At 46.1% G+C, this 23,215-nt stretch overlaps 1 protein-coding gene across 4 annotated transcripts in view; it reads right to left on the bottom strand.

Moving 5' to 3' along the window:
• Positions 1–23,215, bottom strand: part of znf335 (zinc finger protein 335) — a 39,248-nt gene that overhangs the window by 3,290 nt on the left and 12,743 nt on the right. The window contains exons 11-28 of one of the 4 annotated variants that reach the window (XM_036988912.1): positions 22,802–23,060; positions 22,043–22,217; positions 17,610–17,722; positions 17,267–17,285; positions 15,119–15,259; positions 14,790–14,866; positions 13,920–14,080; positions 13,431–13,651; positions 11,945–12,044; positions 11,647–11,735; positions 10,975–11,109; positions 9,378–9,535; positions 9,099–9,222; positions 7,855–8,061; positions 6,568–6,710; positions 5,319–5,461; positions 4,772–5,064; positions 956–1,099 (exon numbers count right to left, since the gene is read on the bottom strand). In XM_036988912.1, coding sequence (XP_036844807.1) covers positions 956–1,099; positions 4,772–5,064; positions 5,319–5,461; positions 6,568–6,710; positions 7,855–8,061; positions 9,099–9,222; positions 9,378–9,535; positions 10,975–11,109; positions 11,647–11,735; positions 11,945–12,044; positions 13,431–13,651; positions 13,920–14,080; positions 14,790–14,866; positions 15,119–15,259; positions 17,267–17,285; positions 17,610–17,722; positions 22,043–22,217; positions 22,802–23,060 — 2,702 coding nt within the window. The remainder of the gene's footprint in view (positions 1–955; positions 1,100–4,771; positions 5,065–5,318; positions 5,462–6,567; positions 6,711–7,854; positions 8,062–9,098; positions 9,223–9,377; positions 9,536–10,974; positions 11,110–11,646; positions 11,736–11,944; positions 12,045–13,430; positions 13,652–13,919; positions 14,081–14,789; positions 14,867–15,118; positions 15,260–17,266; positions 17,286–17,609; positions 17,723–22,042; positions 22,218–22,801; positions 23,061–23,215) is intronic. The other 3 variants (XM_036988913.1, XM_036988914.1, XM_036988915.1) reach the window with 3 other exon arrangements.

Raw genomic sequence — 23,215 nt, 5'->3', positions numbered from 1 at the left:
CCCTTGAGTTTTCCACATTATGTTACATTACAGACTTATTGTAAAGTTCAATCTTGCTTTCATCAGAGGAGAGAATACTGTTTCTCATGGTCTGAGAATCCTTTTGTAAACTCCAAGGGGGCTGTCATGTGCCTTTTACTGAAGAGTGGCTTCCGTCTGGCCACTCTACCATAAAGGCCTGATTGGTGGAGTGCTGCAGAGATGGTTGTCCTTCTGGAAGGTTCTCCCATCTCCACAGAGGAACTCTAGAGTTCTGTCAGAGTGACCATCAGGTTCTTGGTCACCCTGACCAAGGTCCTTCTCCCCTGATTGCTCAGTTTGGCTGGGCGGCCAAATGTAGGAAGAGTCTTAGTGGTTCCAAACTCCATTTAAGAATGATGGAGGCCACTGTGTTCTTGGGACCTTCAATGCTGCAGAAATGTTTTGGTACCCTTCCCCAGATCTGTGCCTCGACACAATCCTTTCTTTCTCGGAGATCTACGGACAATTCCTTCGACCTCATGGCTTGGTTTTTGCTCTAACATTCACTGTCAACTATGGGACCTTATATAGACAGGTGTGTGCCTTTCCAAATCATGTCCAATCAATTGAATTTACCACAGGTGGACTCCAATCAAGTTGTAGAAACATCTCAAGGATGATCAATGGAAACAGGATGCACCTGAGCTCAATTTCGTGTCTCATAGCAAAGGGTCTGAATTTTTTTATACATTTGCAAAAAAATCTAAAAACCTGTTTTCACTTTGTCATTATGGGCTATTATGTGTAGATTGATATTTTATTTATTTAATCCATTTTAGAATAAGGCTGTAACGTCACAAAATTTGAAAAAAGTCAAGTGGTCTGAATACTTTCCGAAGGCACTGTATAGCACCTTTCCATTACATAATTATACTAAAATAAATATTTATTCTGGATTGAGTCATTTTGTTTTTGGGGGTCCTCTCTCCCTCACCTGTTGCTCCTGCAGGAAGGCCCCATCATGCTCATACTGGATGATCTGGCCATCTGACATCTGGATGTGGTTCCCGTCTGATAGCACCACGTACTCCTGAGGTAGGAAGTGTTGGACTCCATCCTGAGAGATGATATACTGGACCTGGGAGGGCGAAGGAGGAGAATTAGACCTGGGAGCGAGAAGGAGGAGAACTCGATCTGGGAGGGCGAAGGAGGAGAACTAGACCTGTGAGGGCGAAGGAGGAGAACTAGACCTGTGAGGGCGAAGGAGGAGAACTAGACCTGGGAGGGCGAAGGAGGAGAACTAGACCTGGGAGGGCGAAGGAGGAGAACTAGACCTGGGAGGGCGAAGGAGGAGAACTAGACCTGGGAGAGCGAAGGAGGAGAACTAGACCTGGGAGGGCGAAGGAGGAGAACTAGACCTGGGAGAGCGAAGGAGGAGAACTAGACCTGGGAGGGGGAAGGAGGAGAACTAGACCTGGGAGGGCGAAGGAGGGGATTTAGACCTGGGAGGGCAAAGGAGGAGAACTAGACCTGGGAGGGCAAAGGAGGAGAACTAGACCTGGACGGGCGAAGGAGGAGAACTAGACCTGTGAGCGCGAAGGAGGAGAACTAGACCTGGGAGGGCGAAGGAGGAGAACTAGACCTGGGAGGGCGAAGGAGGAGAACTAGACCTGGGAGGGCGAAGGAGGAGAACTAGACCTGGGAGGGCGAAGGAGGAGAACTAGACCTGGGAGGGCGAAGGAGGAGAACTAGACCTGGGAGGGCGAAGGAGGAGAACTAGACCTGGGAGAGCGAAGGAGGAGAACTAGACCTGGGAGGGGGAAGGAGGAGAACTAGACCTGGGAGGGCGAAGGAGGGGATTTAGACCTGGGAGGGCAAAGGAGGAGAACTAGACCTGGGAGGGCAAAGGAGGAGAACTAGACCTGTGAGCGCGAAGGAGGAGAACTAGACCTGGGAGGGCGAAGGAGGAGAACTAGACCTGGGAGGGCGAAGGAGGAGAACTAGACCTGGGAGGGCGAAGGAGGAGAACTAGACCTGGGAGGGCGAAGGAGGAGAACTAGACCTGGGAGGGCGAAGGAGGAGAACTAGACCTGGGAGAGCAAAGGAGGAGAACTAGACCTGTGAGGGCGAAGGAGGAGAACTAGACCTGGGAGGGCGAAGGAGGAGAACTAGACCTGGGAGAGTGAAGGAGGAGAACTAGACCTGGGAGGGCGAAGGAGGAGAACTAGACCTGGGAGGGCGAAGGAGGAGAACTAGACCTGGGAGAGCGAAGGAGGAGAACTAGACCTGGGAGGGCGAAGGAGGAGAACTAGACCTGGGAGGGCGAAGGAGGAGAACTAGACCTGGGAGGGCGAAGGAGGAGAACTAGACCTGGGAGGGCGAAGGAGGAGAACTAGACCTGGGAGGGCGAAGGAGGAGAACTAGACCTGGGAGGGCGAAGGAGGAGAACTAGACCTGGGAGGGCGAAGGAGGAGAACTAGACCTGGGAGGGCGAAGGAGGAGAACTAGACCTGGGAGGGCGAAGGAGGAGAACTAGACCTGGGAGAGCGAAGGAGGAGAACTAGACGTGGGAGGGCGAAGGAGGAGAACTAGACGTGGGAGGGCGAAGGAGGAGAACTAGACCTGGGAGAGCGAAGGAGGAGAACTAGACCTGGGAGGGCGAAGGAGGAGAACTAGACCTGGGAGGGCGAAGGAGGAGAACTAGACCTGGGAGAGCGAAGGAGGAGAACTAGACCTGGGAGGGCGAAGGAGGAGAACTAGACCTGGGAGGGCGAAGGAGGAGAACTAGACCTGGGAGAGCGAAGGAGGAGAACTAGACCTGGGAGGGCGAAGGAGGAGAACTAGACCTGGGAGGGCGAAGGAGGAGAACTAGACCTGGGAGGGCGAAGGAGGAGAACTAGACCTGGGAGGGCGAAGGAGGAGAACTAGACCTGGGAGGGCGAAGGAGGAGAACTAGACCTGGGAGGGCGAAAGAGGAGAACAAGACCTGGGAGGGCGAAAGAGGAGAACTAGACCTGGGAGGGCGAAAGAGGAGAACTAGACCTGGGAGGGCGAAAGAGGAGAACTAGACCTGGGAGGGCGAAGGACGAGAACTAGACCTGGGAGGGCGAAGGAGGAGAACTAGACCTGGGAGGGCGAAGGAGGAGAACTAGACCTGGGTGGGCGAAGGAGGAGAACTAGACCTGGGCGGGCGAAGGAGGAGAACTAGACCTGGGAGGGCGAAGGAGGAGAACTAGACCTGGGCGGGCGAAGGAGGAGAACTAGACCTGGACGGGCGAAGGAGGAGAACTAGACCTGGGCGGGCGAAGGAGGAGAACTAGACCTGGGAGGGCGAAGGACGAGAACTAGACCTGGGAGGGCGAAGGAGGAGAACTAGACCTGGGAGGGCGAAGGAGGAGAACTAGACCTGGGAGGGCGAAGGAGGAGAACTAGACCTGGGAGGGCGAAGGAGGAGAACTAGACCTGGGAGGGCGAAGGAGGAGAACTAGACCTGGGAGGGCGAAGGAGGAGAACTAGACCTGGGAGGGCAAAGGAGGAGAACTAGACCTGGGAGGGCAAAGGAGGAGAACTAGACCTGGGAGGGCGAAGGAGGAGAACTAGACCTGGGAGGGCGAAGGAGGAGAACTAGACCTGGGAGGGCAAAGGAGGAGAACTAGACCTGGGAGGGCAAAGGAGGAGAATTAGATTGTCACTGTCTGTCCCGTCTCTGTATCATACTGTTACAGTGTCTTCGGAAATTATTCAGACCCCTCGACTTTTTCCACATTTTGTTACGTTTCAGCCTGATTCTAAAACAGATGAAATAAATAATTACTCCTCGTCAATCTACAAACGATGCCCCATAATGACATCACAATACCCCATAATGACATCACAATACCCCATAATAAATAAACAGGATGCACCTGAGCTCAATTTCAAGTCTCATAGCAAAGGGTCTGAATAGTTATGTAAGTAAGGTATTTCTGTTTTCGCTTTGCCATTATGACGTATTGTGTCTAGTAGATTGATGAGGAATTAAAATGTTTTGGTCCATTTTAGAATAAGGCTGTAAAGTAACAAAATGTGGAAGAAGTCAAGAGGTCTGAATCCTTCCCGAATACACTGTAAGTAGTCATATCTAGCTCCATTTGTAAAGGAATCTACTGTATGTATCTAGCAGAGGAGGCTGGTGGGTAGAAGTATAGGAGGACGGGCTCATTGTAGTGGCTAGAATGGAACGGGTGGAAAGATATCGAACACATGGAAACCATGTGACCGTCCTCCTATATCTCTATCCACTAGCCACCTCTGGTATCTAGATATAGCTCTATCTACAGCAGGGGTATCAAACATCCAGTACGACAGGGGGTCCAATCCGGCCCGCGGTTGGTTTGAGTAAAAAATTATAATAAACTCAATATTACTTTAAAATACTCTAAAACTGTTCATAAAATATGATGGATCTACACATTCATACAGTTTATTGACTGTGTTCAGCTCACAAATAAATCACAGAAATGAAAGATAGATAGTCATGGAACATTGAAAATTCTAAAGTACTGGATAGAGGACTTTTTATCAAATTTTAGTGGCGAGAAAATATAACCGATTTTCAGTGCGGTCTCCTGGACCTCGTTGAAGACCTCCTGGACCTTGTTGACCCCCCCCCTCCCCAGTTTGACACCCCTGATCTACAGTGTACATCACGGCCCCAGTTTGACACCCCTGATCTACAGTGTACATCACGGCCCCAGTTTGACACCCCTGATCTACTGTGTACATCACGGCCCCAGTTTGACACCCCTGATCTACAGTGTACATCAGTCACCTGGTTGTCTCCTGTCATGTACTGTAACGTCTGTCCGTCCACTGTGGTGATCTGCTGAATGTACGTGGCCTCCTCTTGGTCTTCCAGGCCTTGTTCCTGGGACACTATGATGTGGTCCTGACCCAATGTTTGTTCCTGGGACATGATGATGTGGTCCTGACCCAAGGTTTGTTCCTGGGACATTATGATGTGGTCCTGACCCAAGGCTTGTTCCTGGGACACTATGATGTGGTCCTGACCCAAGGCCTGTTGTAGCTGCTCTGGGCTGATAGTCTGTCCTGCCTGCAGAGCTGCTGGAGACACACAGGGACAAAGACCAGGTCAGACAATAGGCTAATGTCTACCATAGAATAACATTAAAATGTGAGCATTTCAAAACCACCTTTGGGGGAGCTATGTGTACTGCCCTAGGGTGTGTGTACAGTATATCAACCAGACTGTCAGATGGTATGGATGGAGATTGACATATTCAACCAGTGAAACGATCTGTGTGTGTGTGTGTGTGTGTGTGTGCTAGTGTGTAGGCTCTTAAGTATGGTTCCCTTACACTGTAGCGTGACGAGAGCCTCCTCGTCATTGTTAACTATGATGGTCTGCTGGGAGCCTGCTCCAGAGCGGCTCTTCTTTGTCGGAGGGTCCTGGCTGTGGAGTCGCTCCATATGGAACTTGAGGTGGCCGTTGCGATTAAACCTGAAAGAATAACATGGATATTTCACTAAATCATGAGTCACCATTCTCTACCCTTCTGCTCCAAGTGTGCACTTTTTCACATCCCCTCATGAATAAAAAAAAAATAAAAATGTTTTAAAAAAAGGAAAGGACTGGTGTAAGAAATATGGCGGAACCTTTCTCTAGCCCAGTGGTTCCCATACCCTTTGGAACTGTGACACAGTCATTTATTTAGTGGTAATGCCCTCCATCTCATCTGATCTATACTGCAAATCATCACTTCTTCAGTACAAACTTTACATTTTTTAAAATTTTTAAATAGATTAAGTAGTGTTGATTTGAACTATTGTTATAGCTCCTTACTCATGATGATTAATTTGTGTGTACCCCTTTAAGAGCGTCCGGCGAATACGCAATATAATAACTTGATATGCATGGGTCTTTATTTTTCAACGATTTGGGCTTGAGACGAGCGGCTTTCTGCTTCGTAAAATGGTCCCACCGTGATGAATACATTTATTTGATTAGCTGGCACAGCTAAACCTAAAATCAGACTTGCCTGTGCTAATGGTTCTTACAGGCGAAGTAAAAATTATACAAAATTACTTGACTCGTGATGCGCGCCCCTCAAATGATACAAAATGGAACAGCCTCTCACACGTGTGCCTGGCTATTCTGGGCGGGATTTTTCCTTCCAGTGTCACTGGTTCTCCTTAATAAAAAGTTAACCATTCATAAGTGAGTGTTCAGATTAGGGAAAGTGTCAGAGCACACCTCATAGTTCCTCAAGGCACACCTCATAGTTCCTCAGGACACACCTCATAGTTCCTCAAGGCACACCTCATAGTTCCTCAAGGCACACCTCATAGTTCCTCAAGGCACACCTCATAGTTCCTCAAGGCACACCTCATAGTTCCTCAAGGCACACCTCATAGTTTCTCAGGACACACCTCATAGTTCCTCAAGGCACACCTCATAGTTTCTCAGGACACACCAGTGTCATCACTGCTTTAGCTTATGTTTACACCAATCAATGCCTTTGTGTAGGGAATTGCTTCAGTGCACTGTATGTATAAATCTTAATAGAACAAGAGAAATCTGCAATCTGACTGTCTTTGGGTACATACCTCTGTCCACAGATCTGGCAGGTGAAGGGCTTCTCGTTGGTATGCGTCATCATGTGTCTCCTCAGATCCTTCTTGTTCTTGGAGGCAAAGCTGCAGCTGGGACACTTGTGAGGTCTCAGGTAGGCATGCATGACCATGTGGGTCTGGGGAAAGGAATGGGACAACCATGTGTTGAAATGCTTTGGAAGTAGTTGTAGATCAGGACAAGATCAACGCTGCCTTTACAGGCTGTAAACGATACATTCAACCTCTATTTATGTGGTGACTGTCAAAAGTCTTCCCTCGTGCCCCATGTCCTAGCCTCCCCCCATCTCCTAGCCGCCCCCCGTGCCCAGTCTCCTAGGCGCCCCCCGTGCCCAGTCTCCTAGGCGCCCCCCGTGCCCAGTCTCCTAGCCGCCCCCCGTGCCCAGTCTCCTAGCCGCCCCCCGTGCCCAGTCTCCTAGCCGCCCCCCGTGCCCCATCTCCTAGCCGCCCTCCGAGCCCCATCTCCTAGCCGCCCTCCGTGCCCCATCTCCTAGCCACCCCCCGTGCCCCATCTCCTAGCCGCCCTCCGTGCCCCATCTCCTAGCCACCCCCCGTGCCCCATCTCCTAGCCGCCCTCCGTGCCCCATCTCCTAGCCGCCCCCCGTGCCCCATCTCCTAGCCGCCCCCGTCTCCTAGCCGCCCTCCGTGCCCCATCTCCTAGCCGCCCCCCGTGCCCCATCTCCTAGCCGCCCTCTGTGCCCCATCTCCTAGCCGCCCTCCATTCCCCATCTCCTAGCCGCCCTCCGTGCCCCATCTCCTAGCCGCCCCCCATCTCCTAGCCGCCCTCCGTGCCCCATCTCCTAGCCGCCCTCCGTGCCCCATCTCCTAGCCGCCCTCCGTGCCCCATCTCCTAGCCGCCCTGCGTGCCCCATCTCCTAGCCGCCCTCCGTGCCCCATCTCCTAGCCGCCCTCCGTGCCCCATCTCCTAGCCGCCCCCCGTGCCCCATCTCCTAGCCACCCCCCGTGCCCCATCTCCTAGCCGCCCTCCGTGCCCCATCTCCTAGCCACCCCCCGTGCCCCATCTCCTAGCCACCCCCCGTGCCCCATCTCCTAGCCGCCCTCCGTGCCCCATCTCCTACCCTTGTTTTGAAAAGGCATTGGAGGAGAACGTTTCAGCCCCTCAGACCTTCTCCTCAAGAAAAACCCTTTTGAGATTTACCATGTAATTCACCATGTAATTCACCATGTATTTCACCAAGTAATTCACCATGTAATTAAAATGTCTCAAAGCTGATCAAAGATAGTTTACACCCCCCCACCCACCTTGACAACTGGCCAGGAGGAGGCAGTGAAGTCACAGTCGGGACACTTAAAGGTGGATGGGTCGATATGGGCCCTCTTGTGGTTCTCCATGTCACTGCGGCCGTGGAACGATTCCATGCAGATACGACAGGAGAACCTCTTAGGGTTGAGCTGGTTCTGCTGGGGAGAACCCACCATGGAGGGAGAACCCGGGGCCTCACTGCTCAGCTGGAGAGAGAGTGAGAGAAAGAAAGAGAGCGTGAGGATGAGACTTATCAGAACGCAGACTTCTGGGGTGGACTTGGTTCTGATATCCTCCCTCTGTCTAGATGCCCCAGGGTGAGACGGCTTTCTGCAGCCTAATACGAGGCATAAACTACATGACTTCTAAAATCTTAACCACTTGGACCTGCTCACATTTCCTTGATCCCAGATCTTTCCTTCCGCCCATCCCAAACCCCAGGACGTGGGTGCTCACTTTACACCATGACTCCCTAGTTGATTCTGCCCTGCGTTTCTCAGGTGTCGGGAGAGGGAAAAAAAAAAAAAATCCACGGAAATTCCCGAGCTGCTTATATTATTATTATAAAAAATAAATAAAATCAATTTTCTAAAAAAAGAGGCGGAAATTATGGACCAGCCAATGGTTGGGCAGACGTGGATAATATTAATATTGAAAAGCCAGCAGTGTTCTCTCCACAGCTCCACCAGTCTGTCTCCCATCACTTCAGTCCACACGGTGCCTTGCTGCTGCTAGTTGTTGTTGATGATGATGATGACTTCCTCTTCACCGTCGTCGTTTTGGTCTCACATGCTGAGTGCTCATTGGCTATTGGCTGTAGCCCTTTGCCCAATTGCGCGTCGTAACGCTGTTCAGACTACAAAATCGCACCACCAACATTTCTGACATGTCCGAAAATGTACTACAAATCGGGACAGCCGACAGAAGTCTGGAGAACGGAACAGCCGTCATCGACGCGTACCTGACCAGTTCATAGTACACGAGACCCGACGTACTGATCCTAGCCCAAGTTCACAGGATTTCACCCCAATCATGAAAATTAGTCTGGAACGGCAAAATCGTCTAGTACAACCGTACTAAAATGTTCCACTGATGACCTCTCAGCCATCTTCTGTTCGACCGAACAGAACCAAAAAGCCACAATCCTGACCACATGGTTTGGTATAAAGCTGAGGGACGGGACTGGATAAATGTAACCACTCATAGACAGAGCTATGGATGCGGTGGTTCGCTTCAGGCTTACCTCGACCTGCTGCAGCACCCCATCCCCTAGCCCGGAGGTCAGGTAGTACTTTTCTCCATTCTCTCTGACTATTTCTGTTCCCTCCTCCTCTTCTTCCATGGGCTGAGGACTCCCCTCGCCACTGCTGAAAACACAACACACACACACACACATAGGAATGCAGTGAAAACGAGGGAGTGCTTCCTGAACTTCCTGAACTTGTCCAATGAGAGCAGAGGATTTTTTTTTCTCTCACATTGCTCTACTAAACACGACCCTGGTGAGACCATGGTGTTGTACCTGTACCCAGGTCCGGTGCTGTGGATCTCCTCTGTAGCTTGTTCCACCTGTTCCAACACACTGAAGCCTTCTGCCCCCTCATAGGCCTGGATGGCCACCTGGGTGATCTCTCCATTCTCATTGGTCCCTGCCTCATAACCCTCCTGCACATCCTGGACCTAATGGATCATTATTTAGGTGATTAACATTTTGATTGTGTGAAAAACAAAGATGAACACCAACAAACAGAACAGACAACAAACCCAGTCGACACCACACAACGTCATCTAGAAGTAAAAAGGTCCAGCCCATGATAAATCAAACGCCCATGATAAATCAAACGCCCATGATAAATCAAACGCCCATGATAAATCAAACGCCCATGATAAATCAAACGCCCATGATAAACCAAACGCCCATGATAAACCAAACGCCCATGATAAATCAAACGCCCATGATAAATCAATCATAGTATACAATAATAACAGTATCCAACAATATACAATAATAACAGTATCCAACAATATACAATAATAACAGTATACAACAATATACCATAATAGTATACAACAATAACAGTATCCAACAATATACAATAATAACAGTATACAACAATATACCATAATAGTATACAACAATATATCACAATAATATATAATAATAATTGTATATCATAATAATAAATCATATCATAAACAAAAAATCATAATAGTATACAATAATATATCATAATAATAGTATACAATAATATATCATAATAATAGTATATAATAATATATAAAATAATAGTATATAATAATATAATAATAATAGTATATAATAATATATAAAATAATAGTATATAATATATCATAATAATAGTATATAATAATATATAAAATAATAGTATATAATAATATATAAAATAATAGTATATAATAATATAATAATAATAATAGTATATAATAATATAATAATAATAGTATATAATAATATATAAAATAATAGTATATAATAAATAATAATAATAATAGTATATCATAATAATAGTATACTATAATAATAAATATAATACTAGTATATAATAGTATATAATAATAATAGTATACTATAATAATAAATCATAATAATAGTATATTATAATAATAGTATATAATAATATACAATAATATATCATAATAATATTATACAATAACATATTATAATAATAATAATATACAATAATATATCATAATAATAGTATACAATAATGTGATAATAGTATATAATAATATATCATAATAATAGTATACAATAATATATCATAATAGTATACAATAATATTATAATAATAGTATACTATAATAATAGTATATAATAATTTATTATAATAGTATGCTGTAATAAGTATATAATAATGTATTATAATAATAGTATATAGTAATATATTATAATAGTATATAATATACAATAATATATCATAATAATAGTATACTATAATAATAGTATATAATAATTTATTATAATAGTATACTATAATAATAATAATAATATAATACATTATAATAATAGTATATAATAATATATTATAATAGTATACTATAATAATAGCATATAATATCATAATACTAGTATATAATAATATATGTCATAAATGTACCTCCTGCACCAGGGTCTCGCCGGTCTCAGACACGTGAAAGGTCACTACTTTTTGCCCTCCCCCTGTCGCCGAGGTAACGCCCGTCCAGGAGCCTGCTTCTAGAACATTGGAGTCAGACGACTTCAACACCTGTACCTGAGGTAACAGACAGAAAGGCTGCTCATAGACAGAATGCAGATGCATTCCTATTCACGCAGACCATAGCATTTCTACTGCTCCTTGGGTGGATAGATCAACTAACCATGGATAGATCAACTAACCATGGATAGATCAACTAACCAATGGATAGATCAACTAACCATGGATAGATCAACTAACCATGGATAGGTCAACTAACCATGGATAGGTCAACTAACCATGGATAGGTCAACTAACCATGGATCGATCAACTAACCACGGATAGATCAACTAACCACGGATAGATCAACTAACCATGGATAGATCAACTAACCATGGATAGATCAACTAACCATGGATAGATCAACTAACCATGGATAGATCAACTAACCATGGATAGATCAACTAACCATGGATAGATCAACTAACCATGGATAGATCAACTAACCATGGATAGATCAACTAACCATGGATAGGTCAACTAACCATGGATTGTCAGATAGAGGGCAGGATAGAACCTTGTCAGGATGTAAAAACCAAAGCTTTGGGCAGTACCTGCAGTGAGTTTCCCACCAGCTCTCTGGCGTTGCTCATATTCAACAGCAGATCCAAAGCATTCTGGGCTGACAGGTCTGAGTTTCCGGCTGTGGAGATGGCGAGAGAGTCTCAGACATGGTTCAGTCATGCCTTACACTCAATATACTATACAGTACATGCAAATGTTGTTAATGTGTTTGGAGGAGATCAACTGATCAATTTCTGTTGAGACAATACATTTATATTGAGCCATAAAAAGGTATTTTTTCATCCATGTCATTTGTGTCTGTCCTTTTGTATGGCAGGAATCACTGACCCTGTTCGTAGATGATGGTGGTGTTTCCCATTGCATCTTGGGAGACTGAGGCGTTCTGCATTGTCTGCATGGCTTGTAGTGTGTCAGGATCCACCGCCAGCTAACACAGGGGAAAAAAACAGAGTCACAGGCCTGCAGCTTTTCTATTCTGAACCTGCAGCTGTTCATATTCCAAAGCATAGAAATGCAAGAGAAGCTCACCAAGCCTGTTTACAGATCAGTTTGTGATGTCTTTCCAATTGGCTAATCGACCAGGCTATGCATCTAATCAACCCTAACAGATCTGGGACCAGGCTATGCCTGTAATCAACCCTAACAGATCTGGGACCAGGCTATGCCTGTAATCAACCCAAACAGATCTGGGACCAGGCTATGCCTGTAATCAACCCTAACAGATCTGGGACCAGGCTATGCCTGTAATCAACCCTAACAGATCTGGGACCAGGCTATGCCTGTAATCAACCCAAACAGATCTGGGACCAGGCTATGCCTGTAATCAACCCTAACAGATCTGGGACCAGGCTATGCCTGTAATCAACCCTAACAGATCTGGGACCAGGCTATGCCTGTAATCAACCCTAACAGATCTGGGACCAGGCTATGCCTGTAATCAACCCTAACAGATCTGGGACCAGGCTATGCCTGTAATCAACCCTAACAGATCTGGGACCAGGCTATGCCTGTAATCAACCCTAACAGATCTGGGACCAGGCTATGCCTGTAATCAACCCTAACAGATCTGGGACCAGGCTATGCCTGTAATCAACCCTAACAGATCTGGGACCAGGCTATGCCTGTAATCAACCCTAACAGATCTGGGACCAGGCTATGCATCTAATCAACCCTAACAGATCTGGGACCAGGCTATGCCTGTAATCAACCCTAACAGATCTGGGACCAGGCTATGCCTGTAATCAACCCAAACAGATCTGGGACCAGGCTATGCATCTAATCAACCCTAACAGATCTGGGACCAGGCTATGCCTGTAATCAACCCAAACAGATCTGGGACCAGGCTATGCATCTAATCAACCCTAACAGATCTGGGACCAGGCTATGCATCTAATCAACCCTAACAGATCTGGGACCAGGCTATGCATCTAATCAACCCTAACAGATCTGGGACCAGGCTATGCCTGTAATCAACCCTAACAGATCTGGGACCAGGCTATGCATCTAATCAACCCTAACAGATCTAGGACCAGGCTATGCCTGTAATCAACCCTAACAGATCTGGGACCAGGCTATGACTGTAATCAACCCTAACAGATCTGGGACCAGGCTATGCATCTAATCAACCCTAACAGATCTGGGACCAGGCTATGCCTGTAATCAACCCTAACATATCTGGGACCAGGCTATGCCTGTAATCAACCCTAACAGATCTGGGACCAGGCTATGCCTGTAATCAACCCTAACAGATCTGGAACCAGGCTATGCCTGTAATCAACCCTAACAGATCTGGGACCAGGCTCTCCAGACGTACTATAGTGTTCTGTAGGCCCGGTGTGTCGTCGTGTTGCTGTTTGAGTTCCTCTATCTGTTGCTGGGTGAAGAAAGGTCTCCTCCTCCGCCTGACGGGCTCCTCAGGGTGCGTAGCGCTCCACTCCTCAAACGCCTCCGGGTGGCGACACTGGACGTGCAGACGCAGGTTCTTACGGTGTTTCGTCATGAAGTGGCACATCTCACAGGAGAACGGTTTCTCTCCTGGGAGGAAGAAATGTTTTACACACGGAAACATGCATTAGCCACGGAGAGGCACAGGGTCAGTCTCAGTGCAGCGCCCCCTGGAAGGAGAGCAATTAAGGGGCTGAGTGCCATAATCAAGGGTACAATGACAGGAGATCAGAGACCAGCAGTTCAGTTCCCACTGTACGCTAGGCCTGTGGTTTGAACCAGCAACCTTTTGGCTACTGCTCCGTCTCGCTAGCCTCTAGGCTAGCTACTGTGCCAAATCAAATCATTGGTGACTCACCTGTGTGTTTGATGGCCAGGTGTGAGACCAGGAAGTCCTCTTTAGAGGTGGAGTATTTACAGTAGTCACATTTAAAGGGCCGGTCGTTGGTGTGGGACAGCTGGTGGTTGAGCAAGAGCTTCTTGTTGTCACAGTCATAGTCACAGAACTCACACTTGAACCTGGAATAGAAACATGCATTAGATCGCAGGTCTTGAATCCAAACATGTCGACTGTGTCGTGTATGGTAGGAGAAAAAGGTTTTGAAACAGGGTGAATTCGAAGTAGATTTTTCTTTCACGGTGCAAATTGTTTTTGCTCCAGTGTGTACTGAACACCACCATGGCCTCACAGGACTGACTAGGTTTATGTTCCGCTAAGGGGCTACGTTCCGCTAAGGGGCTTCGTTCCGCTAAGGGGATACGTTCCGCTAAGGGGCTACGTTCCGCTAAGGGGCTTCGTTCCGCTAAGGGGATACGTTCCGCTAAGGGGCTACGTTCCGCTAAGGGGTTAGGTTCCGCTAAGGGGCTACGTTCCGCTAAGGGGTTAGGTTCCGCTAAGGGGCTACGTTCCGCTAAGGGGCTACGTTCCGCTAAGGGGCTACGTTCCGCTAAGGGGCATACGTTCCGCTAAGGGGCTACGTTCCGCTAAGGGGCATACGTTCCGCTAAGGGGCTACGTTCCGCTAAGGGGTTAGGTTCCGCTAAGGGGCTACGTTCCGCTAAGGGGTTAGGTTCCGCTAAGGGGCTACGTTCCGCTAAGGGGCTACGTTCCGCTAAGGGGCTACGTTCCGCTAAGGGGCTACGTTCCGCTAAGGGGCTAAGTTCCGCTAAGGGGCCAAGTTCCGCTAAGGGGCTACGTTAGCGAAAATGGCACTACATCCTGTACTGACCTGCTGTTGTCAACACTCTGGATGTGTGTGAGGAGATGCATCTTGAACGTATATCTCTTCTTGAAGGACTTCCCACACTGCAGTCAAAGCACATACAGAGATTTATAAAGATTTTAAATGAAAACCTGAGATTGTAACTCAAAAAACATTATTGATTTGAGTGGATTATTGTAATGATTAATGGTGACAGTGATTAACTATTCCAATAATACACAGGTCTCCTCGTTCACATTTAAAAACAAAGTTGATAATTAAGATGAATTCATTTAATTTACTTTCTTGAACATGCGTGTGTGTGAGCGTGCGTATGTGTGTCTCAGTGCTGTTACCTTGTCACACATGTGTGGTTTCTCGGTACTGTGTGTCTTCATGTGCTGAGTGAGTCTCTTCTGCATGGGGTAGACTCTGTGGCACACTGGACACGGGAACGACAACACCTTAGATACCTGCTGAGAGTCAGACAGACCACACTGGACACGGGAACGACAACACCTTAGATACCTGCTGAGAGTCAGACAGACCACACTGGACACGGGAACGACAACACCTTAGATACCTGCTGAGAGTCAGACAGACCACACTGGACACGGGAACGACAACACCTTAGATACCTGCTGAGAGTCAGACAGACCACACTGGACACGGGAACGACAACACCTTAGATACCAGCTGTGAGTCAGACAGACCACACTGGACACGGGAACGACAACACCTTAGATACCAGCTGTGAGTCAGACAGACCACACTGGACACGGGAACGACAACACCTTAGATACCAGCTGTGAGTCAGACAGACCACACTGGACACGGGAACGACAACACCTTAGATACCAGCTGTGAGTCAGACAGACCACACTGGACACGGGAACGACAACACCTTAGATACCAGCTGTGAGTCAGACAGACCACACTGGACACGGGAACGACAACACCTTAGATACCAGCTGTGAGTCAGACAGACCACACTGGACACGGGAACGACAACACCTTAGATACCAGCTGTGAGTCAGACAGACCACACTGGACACGGGAACGACAACACCTTAGATACCAGCTGTGAGTCAGACAGACCACACTGGACACGGGAACGACAACACCTTAGATACCAGCTGTGAGTCAGACAGACCACACTGGACACGGGAACGACAACACCTTAGATACCAGCTGTGAGTCAGACAGACCACACTGGACACGGGAACGACAACACCTTAGATACCAGCTGTGAGTCAGACAGACCACACTGGACACGGGAACGACAACACCTTAGATACCAGCTGTGAGTCAGACAGACCACACTGGACACGGGAACGACAACACCTTAGATACCAGCTGAGAGTCAGACAGACCACACTGGAAACGGGAACGACAACACCTTAGTAGGGTTGGGCCATGTCAACCTTTGTCCTATCGTGATTATGTACCCAAAAAATATTGTGATATAAGATTCTATTGCCCCCATTGGTCCTCCCCCCCAAAAAAAATTATCAGCTAAAATGACAGTTGGGCTGTAGCGCAAAATCGCCACAGCAACGAGACGGATCCTGACAAAATATGTTTTTTAAAGCCTGGCAAGTGCAAGCAATGGCAAATCTGTTCTAATGATTATTTCTGGTGGAGGAGCAGAACAGGTGTGGTGTGTCGGTGTCTGTGTGGCACACACCTGATGTAGAAGCAACTGTCTGGTGAGGAACAGTCTGTCTTACCGTAGTGAGCTAGGTTATAGGACTACATCATGGTGAGGAACAGTCTGTCTTACCGTAGTGAGCTAGGTTATAGGACTACATCATGGTGAGGAACAGTCTGTCTTACCGTAGTGAGCTAGGTTATAGGACTACATCATGATGAGGAACAGTGTCTTACCATAGTGAGCTAGGTTATAGGACTACATCATGATGAGGAACAGTCTGTCTCACCATAGTGAGCTAGGTTATAGGACTACATCATGGTGAGGAACAGTGTCTTACCATAGTGAGCTAGGTTATAGGACTACATCATGGTGAGGAACAGTGTCTTACCGTAGTGAGCTAGGTTATAGGACTACATCATGATGAGGAACAGTGTCTTACCGTAGTGAGCTAGGTTATAGGACTACATCATGATGAGGAACAGTCTGTCTTACCGTAGTGAGCTAGGTTATAGGACTACATCATGGTGAGGAACAGTGTCTCACCATAGTGAGCTAGGTTATAGGACTACATCATGGTGAGGAACAGTGTCTTACCGTAGTGAGCTAGGTTATAGGACTACATCATGATGAGGAACAGTGTCTCACCATAGTGAGCTAGGTTATAGGACTACATCATGGTGAGGAACAGTGTCTTACCGTAGTGAGCTAGGTTATAGGACTACATCATGTATATACGTATAGGATACTGATATAGTTGGTTCTTTTATAAAGGGATGATCTGGATAGAAAAGCCTTACTATGGTAACTGAATATTCATAGATTTAAAAAAAGAGAAGGGGGAAATACTTACTGACTCAGACTTTGTTTTCCTGTGAACGGAAGAAAAATAATTTACGGTTGATGATTGATTGAACTGTATTTTTTAAATGTATTTTTAGATCAAGTCGATCAATGTGAAATCTTAAAAAACAGTAAATGTACTGTAGGTCTGGCGAGTTGTATTGAGCTCACAGGGGAATGGCCCACGTGGTGGCAGGAGAGAACATACTGGTCCTGGTTGTGTACTGCGGAGTACCCTGATCACATCCTGTGTGTGTGTGTGTGCCCGTATACATTCTTGTCCTTGTTGTGTATTGCAGAGTGTCTGATGATATCCTGTGTGTGTGTGTGTGTGTGTGTGTGTGTGTACATACTTGTCCTTGTTGTGTATTGCAGAGTGTCTGATGACATCCTTCTTATACACACTGCTGTAGTCACACTCCTCACACTTGAAGGGCTTGTTCCCCTGGTGGTTGAACATGTGTTCCTGTTAACACAGCAGAGACAACAGGCTCTTACCATTCCACTGTGGTTATTACAGAAAGTACAGTGAACAGACAAGGCCTGAGATACAAGAGAACAACTGAAGACTGATTCAATGATTGTTTCTTCAATCAAAGTCATTATTTTGCAATAAAGACTAATGACCTGCTGCTGTAATGAGGGCTATGTACAGTCAGTCAGTAATCCAGTCAGTTATTCAGTAATCCAGTCAGTCAGTAATCCAGTCAGTTATTCAGTAATCCAGTCAGTTATTCAGTCAGTCAGTTATTCAGTAATCCAGTCAGTCAGTTATTCAGTAATCCTGACAGTCAGTAATCCAGTCAGTTATTCAGTAATCCAGTCAGTTATTCAGTCAGTCAGTTATTCAGTAATCCAGTCAGTTATTCAGTAATCCAGTCAGTTATTCAGTAATCCAGTCAGTTATTCAGTCAGTCAGTTATTCAGTAATCCAGTCAGTCAGTTATTCAGTAATCCTGACAGTCAGTTATTCAGTAATCCAGTCATTCAGTCAGTTATTCAGTAATCCAGTCAGTCAGTTATTCAGTAATCCTGACAGTCAGTTATTCAGTAATCCAGTCATTCAGTCAGTTATTCAGTAATCCAGTTATTCAGTAATCCATTCAGTCAGTCAGTTATTCAGTAATCCTGTCAGTCAGTTATTCAGTAATCCAGTCAGTTATTCAGTAATCCAGTCAGTTATTCAGTAATCCAGTCAGTTATTCAGTAATCCAGTCAGTTATTCAGTAATCCAGTCAGTCAGTTATTCAGTAATCCAGTCAGTCAGTTATTCAGTAATCCAGTCAGTCAGTCAGTAATCCAGTCAGTCAGTCAGTAATCCAGTCAGTTATTCAGTAATCCAGTCAGTCAGTCAGTAATCCAGTCAGTTATTCAGTAATCCAGTCAATCAGTTATTCAGTAATCCAGTCAGTCAGTCAGTTATCCAGTCAGTCAGTCAGTAATCCAGTCAGTCAGTGAATGAGTCAGCCGTACAGTGCCTAGTGAAAGTCTACACGCCCCTTGCACAGAAAATATAATCTAAGGGATTACCACCCCCACAAAAAAATGTAGCGACCTGTGGCTGAATCTAGTTGATGATCCCTGGCATATGTCTTCACACCCCAGAGGTAATACTTGGTGGTAGCACGTTTGGCAGCCATTTTATTTTTTAAATCATTCATGGACAGCAATATTCAAACTGTGTCTGATTTTCAAACGGATTTAAAGTAAAGACAGACTGTATCCCCCTGGAACACTCCTGGAACACTCCACACCTCCTGGAAAACTCCTGGAACACTCCTGGAACACTCCACACCTCCTGGTGGAATATGGTTCCTATGAATATGGTTCCTCTGAATATGGTTCCTCTGTATTTGATAGAGAATTGACTATGTGAGGTGCGGCAGTGGGGAGGGTGAAGGTTATCGCAGTGTCTTGTGTTAACCTGGAAGAATCCATTGAAGGGTTTAGATAAACTGTCTGGGAGGTATGAATATTCATAGAGGAAAGTGCATAATTGGCGAAAATTAATGTCGTAAATAGACAAGATATTGAGTTTCTTAAACAAAGGTGCAGATGGAGCCAGGTAATTAGAGGTGGCTAGTCTTACAAATGTATTTTGTACGATGAGTAGAAGGCATATGTTCTGGCACAGACAATATTACAGTAAATGTGAGATGGGTAAAAGAAGCTCTAGTATAGACTTAAGAAACAAGGCTGATGAACCAAACCACCAGATGATACAAACAGATTTCCTCACTTTGCTGCAGACACATTGATTATGATCTCACTTAGAACTCAGAGGAATCTAGTGGATTTGACAAGTTCCATTTCATTCCCACCTTTTAAGATTCTGGCTTTTAGTTTTTTTTTTATATATACAATATTTATTATTATTTATTATTCTTACTAGTGAAAACAATAAAGTTAGATTTTTTTTTACATTTAAAAGATAATTTGTTCATCTGGAATTATTCAGAACATTTTTAGTGAATAAAAATTATTGTGTGATAAAATCAAATTGGTTTTCATCAGCAAAGAGAATGGGAGGTATGGTGGAGGTCACGGAGGTATGGTGGAGGTCATGGAGGTATGGTGGAGGTCATGGAGGTATGGTGGAGGTCATGGAGGTATGGTGGAGGTCACGGAGGTATGGTGGAGGTCATGGAGGTATGGTGGAGGTCATGGAGGTATGGTGGAGGTCATGGAGGTATGGTGGAGGTCATGGAGGTATGGTGGAAGTCATGGAGGTATGGTGGAGGTCATGGAGGTATGGTGGAGGTCATGGAGGTATGGTGGAAGTCATGGAGGTATGGTGGAGGTCATGGAGGTATGGTGGAGGTCATGGAGGTATGGTGGAGGTCATGGAGGTATGGTGGAGGTCATGGAGGTATGGTGGAGGTCATGGAGGTATGGTGGAGGTCATGGAGGTATGGTGGAGGTCATGGAGGTATGGTGGAGGTCATGGAGGTATGGTGGAGGTCATGGAGGTATGGTGGAGGTCATGGAGGTATGGTGGAGGTCATGGAGGTATGGTGGAGGTCATGGAGGTATGGTGGAGGTCATGGAGGTATGGTGGAGGTCATGGAGGTATGGTGGAGGTCATGGAGGTATGGTGGAGGTCATGGAGGTATGGTGGAGGTCATGGAGGTATGGTGGAGGTCATGGAGGTATGGTGGAAGTCATGGAGGTATGGTGGAGGTCACGGAGGTATGGTGGAGGTCATGGAGGTATGGTGGAAGTCATGGAGGTATGGTGGAGGTCATGGAGGTATGGTGGAGGTCATGGAGGTATGGTGGAGGTCATGGAGGTATGGTGGAAGTCATGGAGGTATGGTGGAGGTCATGGAGGTATGGTGGAGGTCATGGAGGTATGGTGGAAGTCATGGAGGTATGGTGGAGGTCATGGAGGTATGGTGGAGGTCATGGAGGTATGGTGGAGGTCATGGAGGTATGGTGGAGGTCATGGAGGTATGGTGGAGGTCATGGAGGTATGGTGGAGGTCATGGAGGTATGGTGGAGGTCATGGAGGTATGGTGGAGGTCATGGAGGTATGGTGGAGGTCATGGAGGTATGGTGGAGGTCATGGAGGTATGGTGGAGGTCATGGAGGTATGGTGGAGGTCATGGAGGTATGGTGGAGGTCATGGAGGTATGGTGGAGGTCATGGAGGTATGGTGGAGGTCACGGAGGTATGGTGGAGGTCATGGAGGTATGGTGGAAGTCATGGAGGTATGGTGGAGGTCATGGCAACAAGGTCATTGATATGAGTTAGAAATAATATAAAGATACAAACTTCTTATTCATTTAAAAAAAATAGTGATACGAGGAATAACAATAACGAGTAAAACTAAGATGGATATATACAGGAAGTACAGGACAGGAAGTACCAGTACCAAGTTCCTGTGAAAAGAAGGAAGCATGCATCAAATTTAAAATAAAATTGAATTATGTTAGCAACAATATTGCAAGACAACATGGCTTAAAAATAAATCCAATCCAACACGTCACAGAGTGAAACCCTCTGTATTTCCATGTAATGTGGTGGCAGCATCATGTTATGGGTATGTTTGTTACTGACAGGTTCTGGGGAGTTTATCAGGATGAAAATAAATATGAAAGGAGCAAAACCCAGGTAAAAAGTTAGAGGAAAACATGCCTCAGTCTTTTGAAAACCAAACCCTGGGATAGAGTTTATTTCTCAGTGGGACAATTATACACATTTTAATGCCAAAGACACACCAGAATGGCTTTCCAAGAGGTGTGGAGTGTTCCTGAATGGTCCAGTATCGGTACTGACTTAAATCTGCTTGAAAATCATAAACAAGATTTGAATATTGTTGTCCATCAATGATTCCCAAACAAATGCACTGTGCTTGAGCGATTTTGACAAAAACAATGAATATATGTTGCCCTAAGAGTTGTGCAGAGTGGGTCGAATCTTATTCAAATTGACTTACAGCAGAATTTGTTACCAAAGGTGCTTCTAATTTGTTACAAAAAAAAAATGTGCTTAAAAAATTATAATAATTGAAATATATATATATATATTTTTCTTTCACTTTGAAAATATGGACCAGGTTGTGTAGATCTGTAGGGTATTAAAAAAATAAAACTATTGAGTCCCTTTTTATAAGCAGAAGAGACTTGCCTGGGCCAAGAAACACGAGCAATGGGTTTTAGAACATTTTATGGCAGCAAAATATGACAACTGTACAAGGCACTGTACAATTGACTGACCGGCTGACCGTCTGACTGGCTGACCGTCTGACTGGCTGATCGTCTGACTGTACGCCCCGGCCCACTCACCTTAAGCGAGGACCATCGTTTGCAGCGGTAGTTACACTGCAGGCATTTGAAGCACTCTGGGTCGTTTCCTTGGTGAGAGTCAACGTGGAACCTCAGGTCCTCCTGGGACAGGAAGCGAGAGCCGCAGATCCAACAACTGTGAGGCCTCAGGAGCGGCTTCAGAGACTTACAGTACCTAACAGAACAGACGGGGAAGAGGTTCCTAAAAGCTTCATAGCTCACACAGTATTTTATATCTCTGGATGACGCAGAGAAGACTGACAAGCTTATAATACCAATCTAGAGGATGCAGGGGATGAGGTAGTCATGGTTTGGTTGCGAGAGCTCTTATAATACCAATCTAGAGGATGCAGGGGATGAGGTAGTCATGGTTTGGTTGCGAGAGCTCTTATAATACCAATCTAGAGGATGCAGGGGATGAGGTAGTCATGGTTTGGTTGCGAGAGCTCTTATAATACCAATCTAGAGGATGCAGGGGATGAGGTGGTCATGGTTTGGTTGCGAGAGCTCTTCCTACAGATACATCTATTGACAGAATGTTATACCTTTTTCACACTACAGAGAAATGCTGAGCTACCTGCACTGCATTCATCACATCTGCTGGAAAAGGACCATTTGAAAATAAAACGTATTTTTGCCAGCTCACTTCCAGTACAGTTGGGGCCCTCCCAATACTTCAACAAGGGTATATAGCTGTTGACAGGACTCAGTGAGAAAGGCCGCTCCAGGTGTCAGTAATAATATGAAACTGAGTCTTACTTGCGGTTCATGTACTTCTTGTACTTCTTTCTGATGAACCGCTTGGAGGGTCGACCCCGTTTCCTTGGGAAAAGCTCTTCTGGCCTCCCATTGGACGACGGGTCTTTGTTCTCAGAGTCCGATTGGCTGATGCCGGCTTCCGCTGTGTTTCCATTGGCCAAGGGACCTGGGCCGTTTCCCAGGCCTGAGGAACTGGCCTCCTCCGAGCCTTGAGGATCCACACTCCCCTTAGGCTTTGACGTCCCGTCTGCTACTGCCTCTGCATACATCCAAAACAAGAAGTTCATGCCCTGATAGCAAACCTATTGAATAAGATAATTCAAATGAAAGACAAAACGGCATTCTCTTCCTGCAGTTTGTTTCCCACCAGCTTTTCAGCTAGAAAGCCTTCATATTACAATGGACAGATTATTC

The sequence above is a fragment of the Oncorhynchus mykiss genome, chromosome 9 (genome assembly GCF_013265735.2).
Source record: "Oncorhynchus mykiss isolate Arlee chromosome 9, USDA_OmykA_1.1, whole genome shotgun sequence".
Taxonomy (NCBI): Eukaryota; Metazoa; Chordata; class Actinopteri; order Salmoniformes; family Salmonidae; genus Oncorhynchus; species Oncorhynchus mykiss.
The sequence above is the reverse complement of the archived record's forward strand: the minus strand, read 5'-3'. Positions and strand labels throughout refer to the sequence as shown.